The sequence below is a fragment of the Megalobrama amblycephala genome, linkage group LG20, assembly GCF_018812025.1.
Source record: "Megalobrama amblycephala isolate DHTTF-2021 linkage group LG20, ASM1881202v1, whole genome shotgun sequence".
Classification (NCBI taxonomy): Eukaryota; Metazoa; Chordata; class Actinopteri; order Cypriniformes; family Xenocyprididae; genus Megalobrama; species Megalobrama amblycephala.
Window position 1 is genome coordinate 23,978,630 of NC_063063.1, and position 26,637 is coordinate 24,005,266.

The following is a 26,637-nucleotide window of genomic DNA, read 5'->3' on the forward strand; positions in this document are numbered from 1 at the left end:
TGCTTAAAGAGATATCAACAATTATTTCTTTTTTTTTTTTTACAAAGTAAGATTTTTAAAGAAATTAATACTTTTATTCAGCAAGGATGCATTAAATGTATTAAAAGTTACGGTAAGACTTTTAACATTGTTACAAAAAATAAATGCCGTTTTGAACTTTCTATTCATCAAAGAATCCTAGAAAAAAATGTATAATAAATTATTAATAATAATAATTAATAGTTTCTTGATCACAAAATCAACATATTCAAATGATTTCTGATGGATCATGTGATACTGAAAACTGGAGTAATAGCTTTACCATCACATTATTAAATTAAACTTTAAAATATATTAAAATAGAAAACAGACATTTTTAATTGTAATATTTTACACATTATTTACGTACTATTGTTTTTACTGTATTTTTGATCAAATTAATGAAGCCGTGATGAGCATAAGATACTTTTTTTAAAATATTCTAAAGTTGCACTTAAAACAAAAACCGAGAACTAAAATGAACTAAAAAAATATAAAAAGAATTGTTGGTTTAACTTTAAAAAAGTAAGTTACCTGGTTGCCTTAAAATGTTTACTTCACTGAAAGTAAAAATTTGAGTGAATACAATGAAGGCGATTGGTGTAATCAACGGAAATTCAAAATATTATGTTATCTGAACCACATTAATTATTGAAGTTGGTTTGACAAGAAAAAATGTTGTGATAACAAATCATGAAAATAATTTTTCATAGTGAAGACATTAAAAAAGTTTCCTCTGGAAGGACTGAACTTTGGCTCAAAGACAAAACTATAGTGGAAAAAAACTAGGTAAAAGTACAAGGATTTTCATTATCGTTGCAAACACTATAGTAAACATTCAACATTAAAATTGTAGGCAAATTATTTATGTGGCTATTTTATTTTCTCCTGATTTCCGCCAGCTTCCTGAGAACTGCTTATTTCCTCCATAATCAGATGCAGGATGTTGATCTGAAGGACAAAAACAGGAATACAAGAATTACCCAATCAAAATATGCGTGATGAATCCCATAATCTATTGCGTAGTGTGCATGAGGCTCTTTTTGCAGCAAAAGCAGCGTTACACTGATGTGTCGCAAGTAAACGCATCTTATAATTACAGCGCTGTAGTAAAAACAATGCAAATGCTGTGAAGAGAGAGATGAAGGCTCAGAGATCCTCACATTAATGAGCATGCACTGTGGCTGATGTGCCGTGAGCCCTTCAGAGAGTCTTTACACAACTTTCCCTTTCATTAATCAGACACTTTGCCTTTCCTTTTTCCTATATTTCTAGCTTTCCCTTTCTTTATTTCCCCGCACTCTCGCTTTCTATTACTCATTCTTGTTCTCTCTCTCTCTTTCTATCTTTTTCTGTCACTGTCTTTCATTTACATAGTTCCCAATACCCTGTCCCACCGTCTCTGTCTCTCTCTCTCTCTCTGTAGTGTTTAATGTGCCGGCAGTGTTTACACCCCAGACAGCGGGTGCAGCACTTTAATCTTGGTAGTGTCTACATGACATCAGCACTCTCGCTGAAGCATAAACCTAGCAGAGAGAACACACACACACACACTCTCACATATACATTATATTTACACATATATCACATGCTTTCTTTTTTGTCCGTCTTTCTCTTCCTTCATTCCTTCCTTCCTATCTGTCCATCCCTCTTTTCTTTCCTTGTCATCCTTCTTGTCCATTCTTTCTCTTTCTTTCTTTCCACCTCATTTCTTTAATTCCTACATTTCTGTTTGGATTTCATTTCATTTTCCTACATTTCCTTGCTTTGTTTTCACTTTTCTTTCCTTACTTCCTTTTCCTTCCTCTTCTCCACCTTTCTAATCATTTTTTCGTTCTTTCATTTTTTCTTTCCTTCTTCCTCTTTCCTTTTTTGTCCTTCCTTCCTTCCATGGTCCTACCTTTCCCCTCCTTTCCTTCCTCCTTTTCTTCCTCCTTTTCTTCCTCCATTCCCTTTCCTTCTGATTTAACTTTTCTTTCCTTACTTACTTTTCCAATCATTTTTCATTCTTACTTTCTTTCCTTCTTCCTCTTCCTTCCTTCCTTCTTTCCTTCCATGTTCCCACCTTTCTCCTCCTTTCCTTCCTACTTTTCTTCCTCCCTCCCTTCCTTTCTTCTCTTTCCTTCTTTTGTTTTCACTTTTCTTTCCTTACTTCCTTTTCTTCCTTTCCTTTCCTGCAAACTTTCCTAATCATTTTAATTCTTAATTTCTTTCCTTCTTCCTCTTTCCTTTCTTTTTTCCTTCCTTTCTTCCTTCCATATTCCTACCTTTCCCCCTTTCCTCCCTTCCCACGTTTCTTTGTGTTTTCTCCTTTTAATTCATTACTTTCATTTTACTTTGTGAAATTTTACTTCCTTCGCTCCACCTTTACTATTTTTTTCTTTCTTCCTTTTTCCTTTCTTTCCATCCTTCTAAAATTATTTCTGAATTTTGTTTTCCTTTCATGCATTCTGCCTTTTTCCTTTTTATTTGTTTTCTCCTTCTATCCTTCTTACTTCATTCCTTTTCCTACCTTTTCCACCTTTTCTTTCTTTCTTACCTTCCTTTGTTTTTTCTTTTCTTTCCTTACTCCCCTTTTTCATTTGCTTCACCTTTCCTAATTATTTTCCTTCCTTCCTTGCTTCCTCGGTTTCTTCCATTTCCTTCCTCCCTTTCTTAACTTCTTCATTCCTTCTTTCCTTTTTCCCTCTTTTCACCCTCACCCATACCTCTATTCTGGGGTCCAGTGAATGATGAAGTCCTCTAATCCCCCTCTAACCACCCAGTATCAGAGTGAGAGCAAAGCTCAGAAACTCAGAGCCCAGAGAGGGATTACCAGCAGCCACAAACCTTATTCTGCTGCCATGCAAACTCTGACTCAGGAGAGACTTATAACAGTACACGCTATCATGTGCGCCAACCCCATAAGCTGCATCATCTTTTAAAAAATAAACGTATTACACAAAGAAACTTGCTGTATAATTGGTTACTTGTTGTCAGTAAGCAGACACTTTTCATTCAAAGCAGTTTAGAGTATTAATTACAGGGACGATCCCCTGGAGCAACCACAGGTTAACCGCCCTGCCCAAGGGCACCATGATTCTCAGTAACGCTGCAGTTCGTGGGTCACCCCTATCTGGGATCACACCTGTTTGGGTCGCCAGCCCAGAGCTATTATCACCAGGCTACCAATACCCACGTATATGTGTATGTGAGTGTGGGTCTGAATGTGTAATTAAGTAATTAAATAAACAAGTGTACTGACGTTAGCCGATTCGTTTTCAAAGCTAGAGATCTGTTTATGGGAAAAGAGCGATAATAAGGGTAGGCTCTTTAGACTTTCACACACATCCACACACTGACATGCCACTTTCCCTTGTCAACAGCCCCTCTGTATGTAGTCATGCATTCCTCTTCAATCCAAATCACAGTCATTATGTTGCCATGCTGATAGCCGCTGAGCAGGTTTGTGTCCTAATTGAGCCAGCCGTGACCACACAATACACCTGACCAGAGATCAGCTGCACAAGCTAGACAGAACAAAGCAGGCCAGCCAAGCCATAGTTGTTTAAGCAGTTTAGTGTTAAATCAGTGCATTTTGGGGGCCTAGGTGGTGTGGAGAGGGAGGACTCTTTTAGATTATTGGAATGAAACCCACATGTTTTGACATGTTGTTCGCTTTGCAGAATTCGACTTGTGGGAGGAGTGAAGCTGAGAATTCATGTGGTCAAATAAGGCTTCATTTTTCTGTGCATTCTGGGTAAAAATGGCAAGGCCAGAGTCCAGAAATAGAACAGGGGCTATTATGGGATGCATGGAAGGCTGGCTCCGTGTTCAGGCATGACTGTGTGGTCACGGTGGTCACGGCACTGTCTTCCCCCACAGCTAGCCAACCTCCTGCTGAGTCTGAGAAACGCTAATCAGAAACAGAGAGACAGACAGACAGAGAGCGAGACAGAGAAAAAAAAAAACAAGCAAGTTCTTGCCTAAAAAATAAATAATAAAAATGCAAACAAAAAGATTCAGGAAGACGATTAGGGAGGGATGAAAGTGAGCAAGAAAAACTCAACAAGCAATCAAAGCACGGGCCAAAGACAAAGGCAACGCGTCAACCGGAGTTTTGTTTTAATCAGAGAACATGAAAATATTCAGACATGCGCTCAAAAGCAACAAGTCCCTCTCGAATTAAAGCCTTCGCTATAACAAGAGAGAGGAGAAAGAGAAGAAAACAGAGAGAGAGAGAGAGAGAGAGAGAGAGAGAGAGCGTATGTGTGTCCCTCGAGACTGATTAATATTGAATTCCTGATGCTAATCTTTGTTTTGTGCTTTTTTTCCTTTACTGGTGTAGAAGCGACGTGTCCTTAAAAAGCATGCTTTATGTATATTTAATGAAGGCTCTGCATACATTTAGAGCGCTCGTCTTGCTGTGTGGTATCCCACCCTCGCACGATCACATACTGCCACATACTGCTCAAGATACCCAAATATCGAAATATGAACCGTGAGATAAAATTTGTTTAATAATGCAAAATGGTGACAAGCATAAAAAGTACTAAATGATAACTGCATGAATAAGGTAGTCGGATTCTGCTTGGATCTTGACTGGGAAGAGCTGTGTGTGTGTGTGTGTGTGTGTGTGTGTGTGTGTGTGTGTGTGTGTGTGTGTGTGTGTGTGTGTGCACCTGGTACATACAGGTGTCAGATGCCATTGCAGCATAAAATCCTAGATGATATTGCCTGATATCATCTATGTATCTGATGGTGATGAGCTCAGCACAACTGTGAAATTATGTGTGCAATTGTGTGTGCCAAGGCGGGACGATCTGACCTTGGCGAGGACACACAGACTGATCGATTATTGATCACTGTATGCATACACATGCACAAACACAGAAATTATACAGCATCCATGATTCAGAACACACACACACACATTCCAAAAAAAAGAAAAAAAAAAGGGAAGTGGATTTCCCAGTTCCTCCAAGCACACACACTCCAAGCAGTCAGGACTGTCACTAGTTTCCTTGTCCAATCACACATCCTCACCACAGAATGGAAGCACTTTCAAGGTTTTGTTTTTGCAGCCTATTTAAAATGTCATTTCTCTCTACTATCAGACATCAAAGCCAATGTGGAGGGCTTTTATTTTCTAAGCCAAATCCCAAAATTGTTTCTCATTTACAAAAGCTGGCTGCAGGCCGAGTCAAAGTTTGGTCTTAATAATGACAGCAGTGGAAGAGACAGTGCGAGGGAAAGAGTGCGGGAGGAGAGAGAGATTCCCCACATGGTTATAATATGCTGTGGTAGTTGAGTCCATCAGTCGAGGTGTCACAATGAAAAGTAGCTCACAGGATGTAGCAAGCAGCATGTAAGCGCACACACGTACACATGAAAGAAAGAACATATTTTGCTCAAACCCTGTACAAAACCGGTGAATTTACAGGGTTCAAAAAAAGAGATGGTCCCCTGGCCCGGACCAGTGTGTTATGTGAATTTTTTTAGATTCTTATAAAACATATATGTTTGCAAAAAAATAATAATAGTAATAAAAAAAATATTTTAAAAAAATTACAGACATATACAAATATTAAAAATATTTTACAGACATAAAAAATAAATATAAAACATAAATATTTTTTTCTGGACAAAAGTAAAAAACAATAAGTTAAAAATAAAATTTTAAATGAATTAATAAAATAAAATAAAATAAAATAAAATAAAATAAAATAAAATAAAATAAAATAAAATAAAATAAAATAAAATAAAATAAAATAAAATAAAATAAAATAAAATAAAATAAAATAAAATAAAATAAAATAGGCCAGTGGAAATGTAGGCATGGCAAGTAAAATCTGACCTATTGGCCCAACTTGGATAGCAGAAAAAATCCGTTCTGCTGTTCAGCACTGATTTAGATTCAATTCAGAGATTTTTTATAACTATTCACACAAACATTAGACACTTAAACATTGCAGTTTCATGCTAAATTAACAAGAACATACACTGCATTTTAATCTGCAGTATAAACTAAATTTCAAAGCGCTGAAGAGACCCCTTACAATTTTCCGAGAAGAAACGTGCAACCCCCCTAAAGGAAATGTGTAAAAATGAGTGAGACAGCTGAAAGAATCACATACACATGCTAAACAAAACAATAAAAAAAAAATGCTGGGTGTTAAACTGATGAAATCCAAACAGCAATGTTGACGAGTCAGGAGGGCTGTTTTCTTGTGAAAATGTAAGCCAGTAGGAAACAGAGAAGGAAGAGGAGGAGGAGATTGAGAAAGGGAGGGAGAGAGAAAGAAAGAGGGAGTCTGACAGCTGTATAAATGAGCTCTGTAGCTCATGGCGCCCCAGAGTACTGCCTCATTGTTGTGCTGATCCAATGCACAGCAGATGAACCCAGGGTTTAAAAGTTGAACTGTGTGTGTGTGTGTGTGTGTGTGTGTGTGTCTACTGACCCTTATTTGCTTGCATCCGTTATTAAGGATAGCTTATGTGTGTTTGTGTGCGATTGTGTCTGTGTGCATATTACAAGCCCTCCCAGTGAGCATTTTTATCCCAGTCAGTTCTCAAGTATCAGTTGCACAAATCCAAGTCGGAAGGGCGACAATTTTCAGATTTGGTGTGAAAACACCGTATCATATGTCAGGTGTGTAATAGGGTGCATATTCAGTTGCCATGCATTCCAAAGAAGAGTGTCATTTACTCTGACTTCCTCATTTAAACCCTCCTGCTTTGCATTAAATCTATAGCAAACTGTTAGGAAATATCTTGTCAGCATAAAACAATCACATTCATTTGAGTAAGCTAGATTTTAAATTACATATCCAGTGCTTTAACATTTTAATTCCATAATCATCTTTTCAGCCTCATGTTTTTTTTCTGTGGAATACAAAAGAAGATATTTTTTATCTATAAAATGAAAGTAAGCGACAAAACAAAATTAGACCCCATTGATTATAATTGCATATATGTCCCAAAAAAAACCCTTCTTTTGTGTTAAACAGAAAAAAGAAAGAAAATTTGGAATGACATAAAGGTGAGTATGCCTAAATTAATAATGAAGATTTCTTGCGTGAACTATCCTTTTAAGATGAATGCAGGTGATTCGGTGTTGTGCCGAATTTTGACTCCCTGCCTAATTATTACCCCTCGTTTAAGTCACTACCTAATTGCCTAACCCTAACCCCACACCTAATCCTAAACCTACCAATACAAGGGCGGTAATAATTTGGTGGGGGTCAGAATTTGACACAACATCGGCTTCAGCGTTTTGGAAAGCACCATATCGGCCCTCATGACATTCATGGCCCAGCTGTGCTTTTGGGAAACGCAGCTCTGATCAATAGTCACAGACATCGAAAGTGATGATATTCCGGGCGCTGCAGCAGGTAATAAATTTTTTATAGGTGTACATAAGAAGGTGTACGTATCAAATATTAATAAATGATTTTCTGCCGCCATTGATGACGTGCAGATGCATTGTTTGAGGGGCAGCGGTGATGGGTGCAGTCGGGCCAGGGCGTTGGGACTCTCTCAGCCTAGTGAGGCACATCAAACAGTGAAAGAAGAGACTGTGTGGTGGAGGGGAGGGGGAAACGATGTCGCTTCTGCCAACGAGGCTCTGCTGAATCACACACACACACACACACACACAGCATCGTATACACTCGCGCACAGCACTCAGCTGGCAGGCATAGTGAGTGGCGATGGAACACGCCAGGCTCTGTGCTACCAAGCAGAGGTAATTGGGCCAGATTACCAACCAGGTGGAAACATTCAGCCGCTCTTTTTCCTGTTCTCCCTCTCTCTCTTTTAGTCACTTTCACTCGTCTCCCCTATTTTGGAGCAGCTGAAGAAAAGCATGCCATTTCGGAAGTTTAGGATGAAGATGGAATCAAACAAAAACGTTCAATACAAATCAAAAATCAAGTTGTGGATATTCCAAAAATGACCTAATGTGTTTAGGCCCATGTATCACAAGTGATCCAGTGATGATGCAGAGACAGACACAGGTGAAAGTGAGAGAGAAAGAAAAAGAGATACTAACTAGATTCCAGCAAACGCAACTAATTTAAACTACAAGCCCTATCAAAGGCGAATGGCCCGGGGGCAGCAGTACCTCGGTGCGGAACAGGGCTGCACCACAGAGGAACGAGTGGACAGGGAGGGTGAGACAGGTTAGGATCAACAGCAGCGCAGACAGCATTGTTAAATCAGGACTCAAGGCACACAGAAGCGAGAAGAAGAAGTGATATGAAAGAAGGCCGACCGAGGTTTGACAGGGCAGACCACTGCTTTTGCAGAAACATGACTGCTAAAGCACAAAGCTACAAAATAACTCTCTGTAACGCTGAGGGTGAGGGCAAACGGCCACTTGGATGACTGTGACAGACGGGGTGCCACCTAATTGAACTGCGGGTTAGTGTTTGTTCCATCTGAGAATTACTAAATTATTCTCTCTCTTAATCCATCTATCAATCTATCAGTATTTGTCTGAATCAAACCATTAGAAAATGGTAGCTCTGGCTGAAAGAGCATACCATAATGCATTTCTTACTTAATTTCACAAACATTAAGGGACTTTTACACATTCCTCCGATCCTGCATGTCTACACTCTAGGGATTTCACTTTCTATGCAAGTGTGTCTGAAATAATCCACTTTAATTAAAAGGGAACATATATTAAATAACTGATAAATGAAGCAGAAAGAGAAAATGTAACAATGTATATACAGACAAAAGGGAGGAACATATGCTTTTATATATATATATATGACCCTGGACCACAAAACCAGTCCTAAGTCGCATGGGTAAATTTGTAGCAATAGCCAAAAAAATTGTTGTATGGGTCAAAATTATTAATTTTTCTTTTATGCCAAAAATCATAAGGATATTAAGTAAAGATCCATGTTCCATGAAGATATTTTGTAAATTTCCTACCATAAATATATCAAAAATGTATTTTTGTGAGTGGATATGCAATGCTAAGGACTTCATCTGGACAACTTTAAAGGCGATTTTCTCAATATTTAGATTTTTTTGCACCCTCAGATTCCAGATTTTCAAATAGTTGTATTTCGACCAAATATTGTCCTATCCTAACAAACCATACATCAATTGAAAGTTTATTTATTCAGCTTTCAGATGATGTATACATCTTAATTTCAGAAAATTGACCCTTATGACTGGTTTTGTGGTCCAGGGTCACACACACACACATTTTATATATATATATATATATATATATATATATATATATATATATATATATATATACACACACACACACACACATATACATATATAGTTACACATTCCATGCAAACAAAAAGGGCAAGATCTAAAACTTAATAATAAATTATTGTATATGATGTAAAATAATACACACATAGTATCATCTAATACTATCTAGTCTGTATGAGCAGAAAAGACACCTGTGTTGATTAAAAAAGCCTCAGCGGAAGAACAAGAATTTGATACGAGCGCACACACATACTCATACACATACACATACACACAGACACACATACACAAGTAAATGATGCACCTGTATGGCATGAGCTGGCGTCCGCCTTGAGGCAGACGTTACAGACATCTGCTGAGGATATGGGGGAAAGAAAAGAAAGAGAGAGGGGAAAGAAAGAAGAAAGAAGAAAAGGAGATCCTACTGTACACATTATCCGCGCGCACTGCCAGAGCAGCATTTGATGTGCACGCGAGACCTGAGCAGCACAACAAAATCCATCAATCTACCGGCGGTGCGGCTTTTAAAACGCATTCAGCTCGACGACAGTCGTCGAAGAAAGAGACAATGAACCGATTCAATACATTAGAGATGAAAAATAACGACATAAGATGTAGGCTACATTTTCTCGAAAGCAGCTATCGTAAAAGAGGCTTATGGAGTTTATTTTGTGGACTTTCGTTGTTTGTCTCTGTGTGGGGTATAGGGCGAAGTTATTTGAGTAAGGAACAAATAAAAATTACTTTTAAGAAGGCAGTGGGTGAGGGTATATAGCAGCGGGAGGCCGGAGAGAAAGACAGCCGCTAACGACCCCATCAGTACCCGCGCGCATTCACCGTGGGCCGGGGACCATCAGGGTCAGCGAGCGCTGTGATAGATCTCGCTTCTGAAATTTCAGTCTACAGCACGGCGAGCGTCACGCGTCGATTTCGAATTCGACCGAAAATACGTCAGCTGAGTTTAAATCACAGGGAATGTAATGTCACGGATTCGAAATTCTGAAAATATTTAGTTTGAGTCTGAAGCATAGGTAACCCAAAATCGAAATACATTTTAAATGCACACACCTAGTTTCATATAATGTAATAAAATAATATTAAAATATATTATAAAAAAATATATTTAAGCACACCAACTAAAACAACACCAAATGGAATTTATTTATTTCATTGTTTAGAACTATTAAACTGCTGAGCACATTCTTAAAAACAATACGTCAGTCAAAAGGGTGTCTACCTCAACAATATGAAAAGTTATATAGCCTACAAAATGACAAATTATGGAATTATGTACATATGATTTTCTCAGTGATTAATAAGAAATGAAGCATCCACAGACTGATATACACATATACCGAACTTATATATCATTAATAACCAAACTGCAATGTGTACCTCTACCCCAAAGGTACTGGAGACACTTGTTAAATCTAATGCATGCACTGTCAACTCATTCGCACCCCGTCACATCACCGCTCAATATAGAAACCGGATTTTCTGGTATTACAGACGGCTCTTTTAGCACACACACACACACACACATACACATACACATACACACAGAGCTACTGACCCTAATCTTGGAGACTTCTCGAACCACAGCGCAGACACACACACACAGACACCAAAGCTTGTGTTATTAACTTAAAGCAGCTGTGGCAGCAAACCACTCAAAGATGCACCCTAATAATTAACATAAAATCATGGGCTTTTCTTGAATAGATATTACCAAACAACTTATTTTGTCAAAAGAAAACTAGATGTCTGAATGAGCGCGAAACAACAGCTATAAAGTAACAGTTCGTTATTTACAAAACACCATATTAATTTAACCATCAAAAATATAATTAACAAATATAAATTCCATTTTCATATATAGCAGTAAAAGTTAAGGTTGAAAGTAATTTTCTGGTCCGCTTTCTTAAGCACTGCTATCAACTAGAAACGAGCCTTTTCGCAGCTCATGTCAGACATTTTTCTAGTAAAGTGTTCAATTAAACGCTATAATTCTGTCAGAAGCAGTCCGTAGCAACTGCTTATCACCAGAAAGACCTTAATTTCCCAATAAAAAGTAAGTACAAGTACACGTCAATGCGCTTTTCTAAAGTTAGGCAATTTAATTCTGCTAAAAAGTATGTTTTAAAAGCATTCACTTCTCAACGGGGGAACACAAACACTTACCTGAATGTGGAGGCATCGCTATATGTGAGGGGTAATATTTCCCAGGCTGAAAGTGGCCGGGATGCTGCACTGTCGTGTGCCCGGTAGGAGTGATCCTCGAGGCGGCTCTGTGAACCAGCGCGCCTCGCTCTGCCAAAAGGTGCGGCGGAGGAGCGAAATCCCGGCCTTCCATCCCGATAAAAAACGTTAAATCCGAAATCCAGAGCGGGAAACCACGAGTACCGAACCAAACGCCGCCCAGATGTTATAATTCCGTTAAGAGTTTCGGTTAGGTCTTGCATTCAGCACAGTTTTGGCTCTGACGGCCAAAAAAGTATGTCCCAGTCATGTTTTCTGCAACACAAAAATCATAAAATGTAGTTTAAATTACAAACCACTTACACGAATGAGTGATGCAAATCCAAAAGATCGTATCATGTTAGTATCCTTCAGATGTGTAATGGGAATCCTTCATTGTACGTCCATTGCTGCGACTGCTGCCTAAACTACACATTCTCCGCTCGTCTCTCTCATCTCACCACAATTGCGCGAGCTTGCAGCACACCTCCACTTTTACACAGAAGACTCACTGCAGGCTATATACCATTCACAGAGAGATGCCAAGATCAATACATTCTTACAGTATCCATATGAAAACCCAAGGACGTTTTAAGCAAACCTAATGGAAAATGGACAAAGCTAAAACAGTCCTTCTGTCTCTTTCACTAGACGAGATAAAGAACATTAAGAAAATCGCTGACGTTTGGTATGACCGCTTCCATCGAATGCATCAAACTATACTAAATGTAATTTCTTAGGTCAGTATATCTCAGTCATTTCACTTAATCAAACTGCTTTGTTCGTCTGAACTAGGTTTTCTGTAACCTTTGTATATGGGGTAACAACACATGGATGATGGCGTCTATATTTCACCTCTGGCCTCTAGTCCTTAAGTTTCCGAAAATCAAGGGTAAAAGCAACATCTTACGCTGTTGCAGATGGAGTCCTGTCATGGCAAAATGGTGCACTGAGAGAATTGTCATGCGGTATTACTAATGCACCAGATTTGTTTCAAAGCATCCTCATAACATGCTTGAGTAAAGTACTTTTGCCAGACTATTGAACATTGAAAGGCAATAATTAGAAAGTATGCTCAACAGAATTACAAAAGCTCACGCGAATGGTGCTCTCCTTATCACACCGAATCCCAAATAAGAAAACGAAGACATTTTAAATTTCAAAATATAAACGAAAGGTCGTATCTTCAGATATTTGACGCTCAGAACGCTTCAGCGTTTTGCTGAATGAGGCCTTAAAACGTTGGAAGTTCCCATTTGAGAGTAAGGATGGTTGCAGTGCCACATTTCTGTAGCCTGGTGCTTTCATTAAAAACACAAAAAACTGAAAAGAGAGGTTGTAGAACAGTGAGTGAATTGACGTACACAACATTAGCTAGTAAAAAATTCTCAAATAATGAGCAAACGATAAAATACCCACAGAATAAGCTCTCTGAAGCGCAGAATTAAATGTAGTGCACCATTTTTGCGCTGACAAAGGACATTTTAAGCAAACATGTATCATGTCTGTACATCATGAAAAGAAATTGGACAGAAATTTTAAAGCATGAGGTATTTGAACGCAGCAACCTCCCACTATTAACCAAAGCCGAACGTTTAACATTTATTGGGATCTGAGATCTATTAGGTTTGGCTCGGAGGACGGATGGGAGGTGAGGAGGAGCACATGAAAGAACAGGTTTCCTAAAGAAGGTTTTGAGTGTTAGGAAATGCCATTTCAAACTCTGATAAAATCCAGACAATTTTAGGAATCGTGGTATTTCAATGTAAAACATGTCGATGTAATAAAAGCACGTGAAAACTAAAAATTTAGCTAGTTAACAGGCCTATATGTTCAGTTGTAATTTCATAATCAACTGCCCAATATTCATTCTACAAGTAAGGTAAATGCGCTTATGTTCTTCTGCCATTACGTCCATTGCATAGCAGTTTGCAAATGGAAGTAGAATTAAAAGATTGTGTATAATTTTTTTTTTTCCATTATTAGTCAATAAGACATTAAGGTCTAAATGAAATTCATTGTTTATTCAAACAGAATAAAGTCTTGAACTAATCTTCTATTATTATAATGGTAATGATTATTATTATCATCATCATCATTGCTCAAACAAAGCAATAGAGTCGGATGAAAATAAAGGGATATTTTTCTTTCACCCCCTGCAACACAAACTCCCTAATTTTGTATTACGCCAGATGTTCTTAAAAAAAATAAAAATAAAAAATAAGAGCAGCTCTTGAAGGCAAATGTTTATTATTGCACGCATATAAATACAATATAAACGAATTACTTACTGGTAAGTTATTCCTTGCAAAACAATAAATGGATTTAAAAAAACATGATACAAAAAATACGTAAAAGAGAGCAGAAGCAGAATAAAAACATATGGAAATGGTTACATCCTAGAGTCTGCTGATTGCAGTGCGTGTGCAGTGCAGAAGTTCGGAGATGCACCGTAGTAGTAAGAGCTTCTGCTGAATCGAGCCCCGTACAAGCAGTCAGAGGCTCTTTCCTGAATCTGCTAGTGCCACTCAAGGAGAAGAGGGGGAGGTGACTGTGGGAGCAGTCGCGCCCATTGGTCTAATACCTACATGTCAATAAGCTCGTGCAGCGCGCCCCAGGATAAACAGTGGCTCCGATTGGATGGCGCTCTGAGCCAATGGCGTGTCAGCTGGATCAACTAAACAAAACGGCGGGCGCTTTATTTGAGCTTTCCTGTCTCGCGACTAGTTCAGTGTGAGGCACGACCACATGGTTACTTATGCAGCCAAGAGTGCCATTATTTAAATGACTTCAAACTACAGAAGAACGCAGTTCACATAATTTGAGTTTTTGACCCTGCTTTAAGACAAGCTTTGCAAACATGACACATTATTAGTTGCCATCATATGATTATTTTAAATGACAGCCGGTGTCTCACTGAGTAATAAAAACTAACTGAACAAAAATTAAATATGTAGGCTAATTGAACATCTCACCAGCCAAACGTAAGCTAAATAAACTCTCTATTTCTTTAGTGAAAAATACAGTATCATTCAATTTAAAGAAACACAGCACCAGTCAAATTAATAAATTTAACCCAGATCACATCAGGATGGTAAATCACTTAAAGCTCAAACTATGGTGCAATGGCAAACAAAGAGTTAAAATCCTGGGCCTCGTTCTTAAAATGGTTTGATTGGTTGGCGTGTTGCCAGAACGCTGTCAATCATAGAATGTAAACAAGGCTCTGATTGGCTGCTGTCCAGTCCGCACTGGGCTGCCTGAAAAAAGCAATTACTGGCCTTGCGGTTTCAAGGCGGCCCAGAGCTGGATGATGAAAGGAGATAAGGAGGGGCGGTTTCAAGGCCTCCCCTAGGCGAACCTCGTTGGCCCCAAAGCTAAAGGAGAGTCAAGAGTGACTTAATCAAAGGGAATGCGTTAAAAAGGGGGAAATTACATGTTGTATTAAATTTAAAGTATAGATTCTCGGATTAATATCGCTTAGTTCAACAGCAACATGACAATTCTAATACATGGAATCTAAAAGACTAAAACACGAGAAGGCTGGAAATGAAGGCAAAAGCGACCAAAACGAGCGTGCGTAAACTGAGGATTTTTTTATGATGAAATTTAAACAAAAAACTTCACATTGAATGCGACTTATAACTTTGAGTGGATATTTAATAACAGTAAGTAGTAAATGGCAGTAAAATATAAACTATTACACGCTAATACGAACTGGTATATGCCGTTCTTTTTTCGGTACAAATGCAATTCAGCAAAAACCTGGGTGAGTGAACTGGAAAATGGAACTGGAAAGTTATTATTAACATAAATTATTAAATTATTGTTGTGTATATTATAATGCTTGTATAAGCACACAATGCATTATTATTAAAATATAAAAATATTTTGCCTGTCAAATTATTTTTTTTCTTCTTTCTTTTAATCAATAAACATATTAAATATATACTGTACTGTTTTGGCTTTGTTGTATCGTTTTCGGCTACTCTGCAATTTTTCCTTTTTTCCTTACCTCTTTAACGTCAACCCATGAAACTTCATCCAGCAAAAGCTTCTGCGTACCACCATCACACAAACCTTAAGGCAACTTCAGATAAACCATTGGAAGAACTGTAATTTCATGAACGTGTACAATACGTTTTTGTTACCATCGTCCAAATGTAACAGCATGGATTTTCTTGCATCTATTTGTAAATAAATAAATAAATAAATAAATAAAGGAGGGGGAGAGGCGTCGAGCACCGTTAGCTTTGTAGTGGATAGAGAATATTACGTTTTTAATATTTGCTCAATATATTTTGAAAAAAAAAAGGCATATAGCCTTGTGATTACCAATATAGAGAACAGTTACCTATATATTACATACCACATACTGAAGTAGGTTTCATATTTTATATATTTTACGTAGCTATAGGTCTACATATAGTTAAAAAAAATGATAAAATTGAGGCCATCTAAACAAAAAAGAGAGAATGTCAATAGACTTAAATTAAAGCTATATAATTTTAAAAAATATAAAACTTTTTAAATGAAACGATACAACATTCCACAAGGTGGAATCAATTAATAATCAACAGTTCAGTAAATCATTCCATTAATGTATAAATTGTTTATGATCCTGTAGGCGTGGGGCTTGTTGTAAAGGAAAGAAAAAGACAGATAAAGAGAGAGAAATAAGGTCAGTCCTGAAAGAAAATGCCACTGTGAATCAGATTCAACAGAAATTTTCGCCACAGAAGTATGAAATCAAGTTGCAAAATATGACAAAGTACACAGTCGTTGTATTAAACAACTCTACAGTAATTGTTACAGAGTGTGTGCTATGCCCTACCACCGACCCTTCTATCCAAAAAAAAAAAAAAAAACTGAAAAAAAAAAAAAGCAATAACATTGGGGCAATAAAGAATTCTGTTCTGCAATATACAAAGAGGTGCAGCGCTTTAAGCAGATATCGGCACTTAATTTATTTAGTGACAAGAAAGACCCTTTTATTGTTGGGTTTTTATTGGCTCCTTTTCGCAACTTGAAAGGTGGGGGTGGGGTGCATTTTTAGTGGTGTACGGATAACACACACACACAAGCAGCCCATGCAAACACACATTTACACACAAGCAAAGGCACTCTCTTTCTCGCATACAGGCTCGTATAAATACATATAGCCTACATATACCTGAACACAAACTCACTGTATTTCTTTCTTCCTTTCTTTCTTTCTTTCTCTCTCTCCCTCACACACACACACACACACACACACACACACACACACAATCTTCTCTCTCCACGCGCGCACTTACACACATTCTTTCTTTTTTTCTTCTTTCACTCACGCACACACAAACAGACACACTGTCCATGTGCCAGCGCGAGCTGCCCTACTGTGGGACGCGGGGATAATTAATGCGGAGTGACTGATTGCTCTCGAAACAGACCAGTCCCGCGAACGGCATTGTCCGTGATCAATGAAGCGTCTCTGATTGACACTTTCCCTCCATCTTCCAGCCACATTCAAACTACCGGAACGGGGCGTTTGTCACCAGCGTATAGGCCAAGGGTGCGCAGAGACGCAGTTATTGTCAGGCCTAAGTTGCACACCACTTTTAGATAGTGCGAGATCCCTCTAGTCTGCCTTTGGCAAAAGAATAAGGATGCCTGAATACTAGAGCCCACTCTGTCGAATGTATAAACGATGCTTTACATGCGCCTACACGTCCATGTAGGTTAGGGGATTTTATGTACGCGTCCGTTGGATGAATCATTGTGACAATGCACTCCATAACTGGTGACGAGGATGGAGCATGTTCAGTCAAGACATTCATTTCGCTCACTGGCCAGAGATGTCTGCTCGTAAAATTGCACGAGAAACACGATTTTAAAACATCCACTGCATTGAAAAAACCCAACAATTAATTAATTAATTAATTAATTAATTAATTATTGTGTTACTAGTTATTAATCTTATATCATTCAACGAGCATATAGTATAAAACTGCACGTTCCTGCTAAATGATACAGGAACATCAAATTACTTTATTCATTGGTTGAAAAAGAATCGATTTGAGAGTGCACAGGCGTCTTAAACCTACGACACGATCTAAATTAGATTGATTCGGTGACCTCTCCTCTCATTTTGATGATTTAAGTTAGGCTACTGCATTTGATATCCAAGTGAAATATATTTGGAGCTACTTTTGAACATTTGCAACCATCAGAATTACAAAACTCTTGTGAAATGACTTGGCCTCTGCTGGTAAGTGTCAGGCATCTGGGACGTGTACACACACGGCTTGGACAAACGGTTCAGAAGGCCCAATGCAGTACTGGTTTGTATATATCTGAAATAGGGACTTGTATTTATAACGTTGACATTATAAATAACCATTTATAGGCGCAAGAATATGCTATTTAGTTTAAATTTGTGTGTTTTGGGGTCTGTTGTCACTGATCGAAGCGTTAGCCTATTTGTGTCGATGACCAGAACTTTACAAGCAAGAACAATACGGTCTTATGAAATCATAGCGATGCAGAAAGACGTAGCACGGTTGATTTTAGCAATCGCATATAAGGGAGTAATGTTAGACAGACCTGACACCGAAGTCAAAACTCTACCTGAAACGATACGTTAAATCAATGTAAATGTAGCTATGGGGTTGGAAACCCAACCCTAACCCTAACAACCGAAGAATACTTTGTGTTTAAGGTGATACAGGCCCAGGGATAGTTTTGAATGATAAAAAACAACTCCCAATAAGAGTGAATACCGGACTAGCTGCCCTTTATAAATTCCAGGGAATGGCGTTATCGATAGAAAAAGCCCATCTGTGTCCAATTAAGGGAAGTACTGCTTCACCCCCATAAATGGCACAAACCTACCTCATTACGACCTGTTTTATTGTAAAAGCTAGAAGTCAAACTATAGAGAGGTAGGCTAAATGAATCTAACAAAACTAAATTAATAAATAAAAACACGTTGCTTTGATTTAATAAACAAAAAATACTCAAGAAACTTTCTGCTATTATCTTGCAAATCTTCCTAGTGCTCTAGAACAACTAAAGCACCAAACAGCGCAGATGAAGGGGAAGTAAATATGCCGTTGATATGCACCAATTCTTGACTGACCCATTTATAATGAACAAGAAACTGAAGACTTGCCCCCCATAGTGCTTCATTAATGAGACTGTCTTATAAATACCTTTAAAAACTGTTATAATTCCTAAAATGCTCCTTAAAGCTTATCTCCCAAATTTAACGTTACTAAAGAAATTGAATATTAATCGGATGAGTGGTCTAATTACTAGGAAATTAGTGAATAATATAATATTACATCAATACCTATTTCAAGTAATCTCCTTCGTGTTGTACCGTTGTTCAAAATACGAGTTACAAAAGTACCCACATACAAGGGAATGACTGCGAGCTGTTGATGCTGCCATAAATCTAAAACAAAGTGCAACCAATTAAAAACATTATATAAAATCTTGTGAGAGATGTAGTCACACAACGCAATATATGATTGTCTACACTGCTTGCATTAGCGATAATGAGTCTGTATGTAAAGAGTCAAAAAATCCTTAAGGGGGTGGCTCAGCACATGCTTTTAAAGGATTGTCAGTGGCCCACTCGGTTTTGACATGGGACTCGGTCCTGTCTTGATCTGAGTGTAGCCTATGTAGTAGGCCTATATGCTTGTATCACAGCCTGGTGGGTGTCAGATCTTCATAGTTCCTCTCACAGCTATGTATTGAGTGTTTTACACGTTGTTATCAATCGACGTCTAAGTGTATCTCCAGAAGTCCCTTAATACAAGTTGATTTTTATGGGAACAAAACTAAGTCATTCCGAGTTTAATTTGGTTGTATAAACAAATGTATAGCTAGTATTAAATTTCACAAATGGCTCAATCCAAACAGACTGAAATAATATAAAATCATCTACCATCAATACATGTTTCGTTCAACAGTAAAAATGTTTTTTTGACCCTATAACCTAGTAACCTTGGGTGAGTAAAGCAATACAAATTACTAAATTCGAATCAATGAATTACTTAATAAATGACTAAACGAGATAGTAGAGATGTTGTTTACAAAAGTACAAATAGTTAGCATGTGTACTGAAACAATAAGTAAAAATTAAAATAAATTATATTTAATTTAATATAATTTATAACTATTAAAATTAGATTTTTTTGTGAGGTAAACTATTTGATAGTCCAGCACAAACAATGAAAAAGTCAGAAGAGTCAAATATCCGATCAAAAGGCCCTTTCCCATATTCCACAGAACGGCGTGTCTTTTGTACCCTAATAAATGGTGATCTTCCGAGATATAACACTTTGGTATCTTTGTAAAATTCCCATATCAAATGTAAATGCACATATATTGATTAAGTCTTAAAATACTGAATTCAAAGCCAATGTAAAACCAGTTTTAGAAACGGGCTTGACTTCTCAAAAAAATACTACAAAAGTCACTTTTTTACTGACCGCTAAATAGTTCTTGGTCGAATGGTGTAGCTGTATCTTAAATGAAAAGTGTATTTTAATGTCAATAACAGCCTTGTGGGAAGCCATTATTTATTCTGACAACCCATATACGTGCTGCATAAAGAACACAAACAAACGAGTAAACATGTAGCTATTGCACGATCTTCTCAATACTTCTGCAAAAGTCCTGATGGCTGCAATAAATCACAATCAGATGAGTAGAAAACACCTACCTATAAAAATGGAAGTCCATCCAGACAGAAAATATTTTTAGAATAAGAGTTGACTATTGATTTATGCAAAATGGGGAAATTCGCCCGTGATCTGGATTCAAATCTTTGATAAAGAAAAAGCCGTCTGAAGTGTCCTTTCCTCGTGCAGAGCTTTTTAACAAATCTTTGGAAAAACAAATGGAGTCTTTTTAATTTATCATGACTACTTAATCATAGTCTAGTCCGGTGAAAACTCTTTAAAGCCTAAATGGTATATAAAAGACACTTGAATGGTTTCTGCTTGTTGAAGATCTATCTGAAGGTACGGAGCAAATCCGTCCGAATAGAGCCAACTGCCTCCTCGAGCCTCTATAATCACAAATTTATGGCTGGATGACGCGTCCTCTTCTCCCACAATGGAGCTCAGTGACATTAAACAGAAAATTGATGGAGAGGCGAACGAAATTTAATCTGCTGTCATATCCAGACCATTGCATTTTTGCCTCATTTAATTAGGGGAGAGGGCACGTGTCTCTTGAGCATACCCCAACTCCTTAACACACCTTGAACTATTCTACTTTTTTGCATGTTTGCACCGAACGGGACCTTGGAAAAGATTAGGGGGAAAGCGACCCCTTTCCTTTGCGTCGTATAGACCTTGGATACACTTAATCAGATTTTCTCCACCATATTGGACTTTTCACATGATCTGCAAAAAGAACCTACCTTAATCGAAATAAAGTAGCCGGTTTCATGTGGTAACTTCAGGAAATTAAAAGACATTGCAGACAAACCACGAGTCGATCGTGACCGTGCGAAATTAGAAGACATCGAAACAACTGTACAGAATATTGATATTTAAAACAGATTTTAACTCTTAATGCACATACGCGTTTTTGATACAATGTATTCGATAAATCCAATGTGTCTGCGAACACATGATAGCATATAGAGGTGATAAGATCAGTACCAGAAACACCACAAACACACGTTCGCTTCAATATGTTGTTTACTTAAAGAACTACAGATTTACCTTGAGGAAACACAGGCAATCCATTACAAAATACATTTGTTGTCCTGAAAGAAAAGCAATGCCCGTCTCTTACAAACAAGTTATGTTTTACATCCAAAACAGGCTATTTGCCTTGAAAGCGAGGAGCATTTCCCACTCATCCCCGGAGCAAAAATCTGCCCCCACCCCTACCTTTAAGGTCACCGCCCCGGGAATGATGACGTCAGAAAATTAACGCTTTCAGTCCCGTGAGCACTGATCGAGTGAGACCTTTTAAGCGATGCAGACAAGACTTACACAAATATATTGATAGTGCTACTTTCCATACCTTTACAAGTTAAAAGACCAACTTGAAAAGGGTTACAGCTGTGCTGCTAAACAGGCGCGCAGTTTTAAAGGTGAATTCGACTCTAGGCAAAAAAAAAAAAAAAAGTTTTACACAAAGAAACAACACTTTTGAGAATATCATTAAGTGATCAATATCATTAAAGTGATGTACAGGCAGGCTGAGCCTACTAAAAATGTGTTCAAAATGAACCTAACAGCAAAAGTGAGAAAGTGCATTACAAGCAGTTAACTGCTACACTGTAAAAAAAAAAAAAAAAATCAGTGTGTTTAAGATAACATAATATTTTGAGTTTCTGTTTATTAAATCAATTTCCTTCATTGTATTAATTCAAATTTTTAATTTCAATGAACTCAAAATTTAAAGGCAACCAGGTAACGTACTACTTTTTTTAAGTTAAACAACAATTATTTATTACAGTGTTGTAAATTTCACAAATAATTACAAAGAAACGGCAACTGGCATTGAATTAAATGTAAAAATTTGAAGCAGAAAGACTAACTATAGCCTATGTTTTTTGTAAAATGTACTCCAATAATGTTTGTTTAAAAAAAACACTTTTTACAGTGTATATATATGAGCATAACTGTCAGCAAATATTAAATATACATATACATATATATAACAAACCAGATACAATCTTTGATTGTAACTGATTTACATATTAGCCTCCCCAAAAACTTCCCTCACAGACTGCCAATGCTTAGCTATAAATACCCAAAGATGCTTTACAACTTGCTCATGAAATTATTACGAAGTGCAGAAAGGTGCTGAATGCAACAGTTTTACTCATTACAGTTGTCATATTATATTTATCAGACGTGGACATTCCGCGAGCAGGCCTACTCCAAATGACAAACAAATCAGAGACAGATCTGCTAGCATGCTTTCGTCTGCACACTCATAATTAGCAGTCAAAGGTGTCTAAGTGTATTTAAAAAGTTATGCATCTAAGCTGGGGACAACAGGAACCTGACCGAACAGAGCACATCTACATATATTGCAAATACAGTGTTTATGAATACAATTTCAAAAGGGATCAATCAAGGGAGGACAAGAAAAGTCAGTTGCCTATAGTTGTTTTTCATGGACACAAACGTATTAACCCCAAATGACCCTACTGTGCCGTTAAAAACAATGTCATTGGCATGATTGCAATGGCAGAAATTATAACCATCATTTGCTTGTGTGGTGAATATTCTTAATGACTGTGTGTTTTGGGCACTTCCTTGTTTGTTGCATAAACATATGTGAATGGTAAGTGTTTGAAGGAGAGAAGCATGGAATAATTAACACTATTGTCTGCACTAAGCAAGCTTCAGGGCAGCTAACGGAAGATTAAAGTGATGGAGCTAAACCTCTCCATATTCATGAAAGCATGAATGATGGTATCCTGCTACAAACTCTTAACCTTTATCTTCTGTGGATGCGTTAATTAAAATTACAGTGTGACAGAACTTAAGATCCATGCTTCTTATTTGTTCCAATGCAAGGACAGAGTCCTACCAGAATATAAGTGTCAGAAGATGCAAATATGTGACTGATTCTGGAATGCTTTAATGCATGTTCCATTTATTTCAATTGAAATGTAATCTAATCAGTCCCTCTGTACAAAGATTTTTCTTGCCCTGCCCTCGTATATTGCATATTTGAAACAAAATGTATAAATCTATTTTTAAAATGTCATTTAATACAGTAATTTTCATAGGAGCACAAATCCTCATTGGCCTTTCAATCATCATTCAGCCCCTCCAGACCAGCACTGAGATGATGAGATTAACAGATTAATCAGAATGGTGGATTAAATAAAACACAGGCAAATACCATGAGATGACAATATATTTCAAAAAACAGGACATGGACTTATGACAAATTAAATTTAAAGTAGATATGTTCACTAGCCTTAACAAAAAAAAGTCACTACAGCTAAAGAATTGTAGGAAAACCATTAAAATATGTCCTAAGAGGTAAAAAAGTGCAAAAAAGAAAAGAAAGAAAATCTACTATTTAAAAGTATATCTACAGATATAGTACTTTTCTTCCTTGTGCCTGCAATTTTGCCTTTGGACAGACCTATCACATGTTAAGGGCGTATCTCTATCCCCACTGGAGAAATCACAGTAAACCTGTCTGTGCTTAGTCCGCTGTGATCACAGCTGTAATATGTTAGCAAAATAAGACTCTAAATTCCTCCCTGTTTTCGATCTGAAGCTGTCGACAATCCAATAAACGGAAAACTTTCTAAAAGATCCATGATTTCCAAAACATTTTAGATTTTTTGATAGTAGGCTAAAGGCTATGCTTCAGTGGACAAAGGAGCAGGAACTGACAAGAAATTTACCATTGAAAGCAACTCAAAGGCCACATATAGAAGTGACAGTAGCGTTTAAATAGGCTACATACTAAGTGAATCACTTAAATTATCGTCCCGTGTGTGTACGGAATACAGGAGTCACTTCCGAAACAGGCTATTGATGATTGACACAGGCCTAGTGATATAGTGATAACCATAGCGACAATTCGATTTTTCACAGACAATGAATTAAAAAAATACAATAAAAAACATGTGGCGGAGATGTTTACGGGGATAGTTATATTAACGATAGAAATATTGCCACGCATGTTTTAGAAAACCGTCGATAGAGGCCGCGTCTTTTGTTTATGCTCGTTGGTCGTAAATCTGTCGCTCTCTCGCAAAGTTTAAAAGGCATACGGACCTCCCTCAGACAGGGTTGGTGTGAGGAACTGTAGTGGGAAGAAACAGAATCAAAATGTGTGAATGAGTAAAGACACCTACCATGGGTTTTGTGCTTTCCTTGCATCGTAACCCAGACAAGCTGTCAGTGTCCAAAATAGAGTGACGTCACTGCTATGGTTGCCCGCTTCAATTTGGTAAAATATGCGACTTCTTGGAAGCACGGAATGATTCGCGATGCGTATTTAGCTATAGCTAAATGCAGCTGTCAATACCTTAAGTTTTCTATAGTAAAATCACTTGTAGAACAGAGAAGAAATATATAGTTATGCAGTGTGTCTGTGGCCTAGGTAAGAGTGCTCTTATTTCACTCTGTTGTGTCCAAGAGAAAAACATGGCAATTGGCAAATTCGAATGTAAAACTTTTTTGTAATATAAAAACGAACAAACTACAGTGCAAAACACTGCACTAAGGGTATTTAGAAAACAAGGAATTGCATCAGGTGTGTTAATTCCCTGATCCTTATCACATGTTTATGAATAAGAAAATAAAGAGAAGTACTCAGTGCTCACACCACCAAACCAGTTCCAAATCCACAGCAGCATGACTTGGTCAAAGGTTGATAGATGTGAACAGGATTGAGCAGTGCTCATTCTTTTATCTTCAGATCAGAGCTAGAGGTCTGATTTAAACACTTGCATACATATGCATGAGGCATTAGATGTAGTACAGAGAGAACGACAAACAGAGACATCCCTTAAAAAGTCTGAGGCATTCAATTTCTTCTTTTTTTCAGGTTTTTCAAATAAGCTCTTTATTGCAGCTGTTAAATACAGCAGCTGGGAGAAAGATACAAGGACAGTATTGTGACCCTCCCTTTGTATCTGACGCATTTGCTTTTTGCCCTGGCTGTTAAAGAAGTTCCCTCACCACATCTGTAGCGCCATCACGTGGCAGGGCAGACATCTTCTGTGACCCCCGAAGCCATGGTTGTTGTTGGGAAGAAGAAAGACAGTTTGTAAGGGCATCAGAACCCAGCTGCAGGGTTGAGGAGTACCACAGTCATCAAGTGATGGGACGGCCCACCCAACAATGAACCATCTCTTTTCCTCCCTCTCCCCACTGTCCCTCGTTCCTTTCTTTCTCGCATTCTGCTGCCTTTTATCAGTCTCTATCTCCAGGCCTTGGGCATCGCTTTCTTTTTAAAGATGAGCAGAGAGAACGAGACGACCCTGCGTTCACCCTCTCATACACACCAAGGTCCCAAGACCACTGCTGATTTGATTTTATGAGAAGAATGAACAACCGAATCCATCAGCCACAAAATGGACGGGAACAGATTTAAGGGAGAGAATGTGAGAAGCAGAAAGAGAGGAAAAAATAAGTGAAGAGAAGGATGGAATTAGTTTGTGGGCCTAGACCTCTTGATCTGTTTGTTGACTTTTACATCACATTCATGCATTTATCTAGTAACTATTTAATTATCTCGCAAACAGCACTTTCCCAAAAGATTATGAAAAGATAGGTAAAAGAAAGAAAATCTTTGATTTTCCTATGAAAGTCACTTAAAGGGATAGTTCACCCAAAAATGAAGATTTTGTCATCATTTACTCACCCTCAAGTTGTTCTAAACCAGACAGTTGACGGTAGCTGTTGACTTCCATAGTAGGAAAAAAAAAAATACTACAGAAGTCAATGATACCGTCAACTGTCTGGTTACCAACATTTTTCAAAATATCTTCTTTTGTGTTCAACAGAAGAAAGAAACTCATACAGGTTTGGAACAACTTAAGGCTGAGTAAATTATGACAGAATTTTCATTTTTTGGTGAACTATCTCTTTAAAAGGAACTGTTCACCAAAAAAAGATAAAGAAGAAAATTCTGTCATAATTTACTCAATGATGTGTCGTTCCAAAAAGGTCACACAGGTTTGGAATGACATGAGGGTGAAAAAATAATTATACAAAATTTACATTTTTTGGTGAACTTCCCCTTTAAGTGTGCATATTTGCTTATATGTATCCTTTTAACACCAAAATTACTTTCACATGCATTAAAGAATATGGCTTATTAACAAAATGAGGTCTTACGTGATGCATAATATTGCGTACTGATAATGGTTCATGTTGTATCTCTCTTGTCCTCTGCAACAGGTGGCCTCTTCTGTATAGATCAGTTCCAAATCCTGTTGGCTCTTTTATCACTGGACAGCAAGAACACGAGTGATATTTCATAGGGAAGGCTTAAAGGGTGCCCAGACATTGAGTTTTACAAGCTACATGAGCAAACGCCCCCCTTGGCAAAAGGCAATAGTGCTGTTATACACATATTCTCGTGCGCACACACACACACTCAATCACACACACACTCTGTATCCTGACAATGTTAGCTGGAAATAAAATT

At 37.6% G+C, this 26,637-nt stretch overlaps 1 protein-coding gene across 8 annotated transcripts in view; it reads right to left on the minus strand.

Moving 5' to 3' along the window:
- The window catches only part of bahcc1b (BAH domain and coiled-coil containing 1b), a 163,356-nt gene that overhangs the window by 113,364 nt on the left and 23,355 nt on the right, over positions 1–26,637 (minus strand). For 2 of the 8 annotated variants that reach the window (XM_048169791.1, XM_048169790.1), the window contains one exon: positions 11,428–11,760. The exons of 1 other annotated variant lie outside the window; for it this stretch is intronic. In XM_048169791.1, coding sequence (XP_048025748.1) covers positions 11,428–11,599 — 172 coding nt within the window. In that variant the 5' untranslated portion in view covers positions 11,600–11,760. Of the gene's footprint in view, positions 1–11,427; positions 11,761–13,775; positions 14,200–20,200; positions 21,171–21,212; positions 21,585–26,637 lie in introns of those variants that run through there. 5 more of the 8 variants (XM_048169793.1, XM_048169792.1, XM_048169795.1 and 2 more) reach the window with 5 other exon arrangements.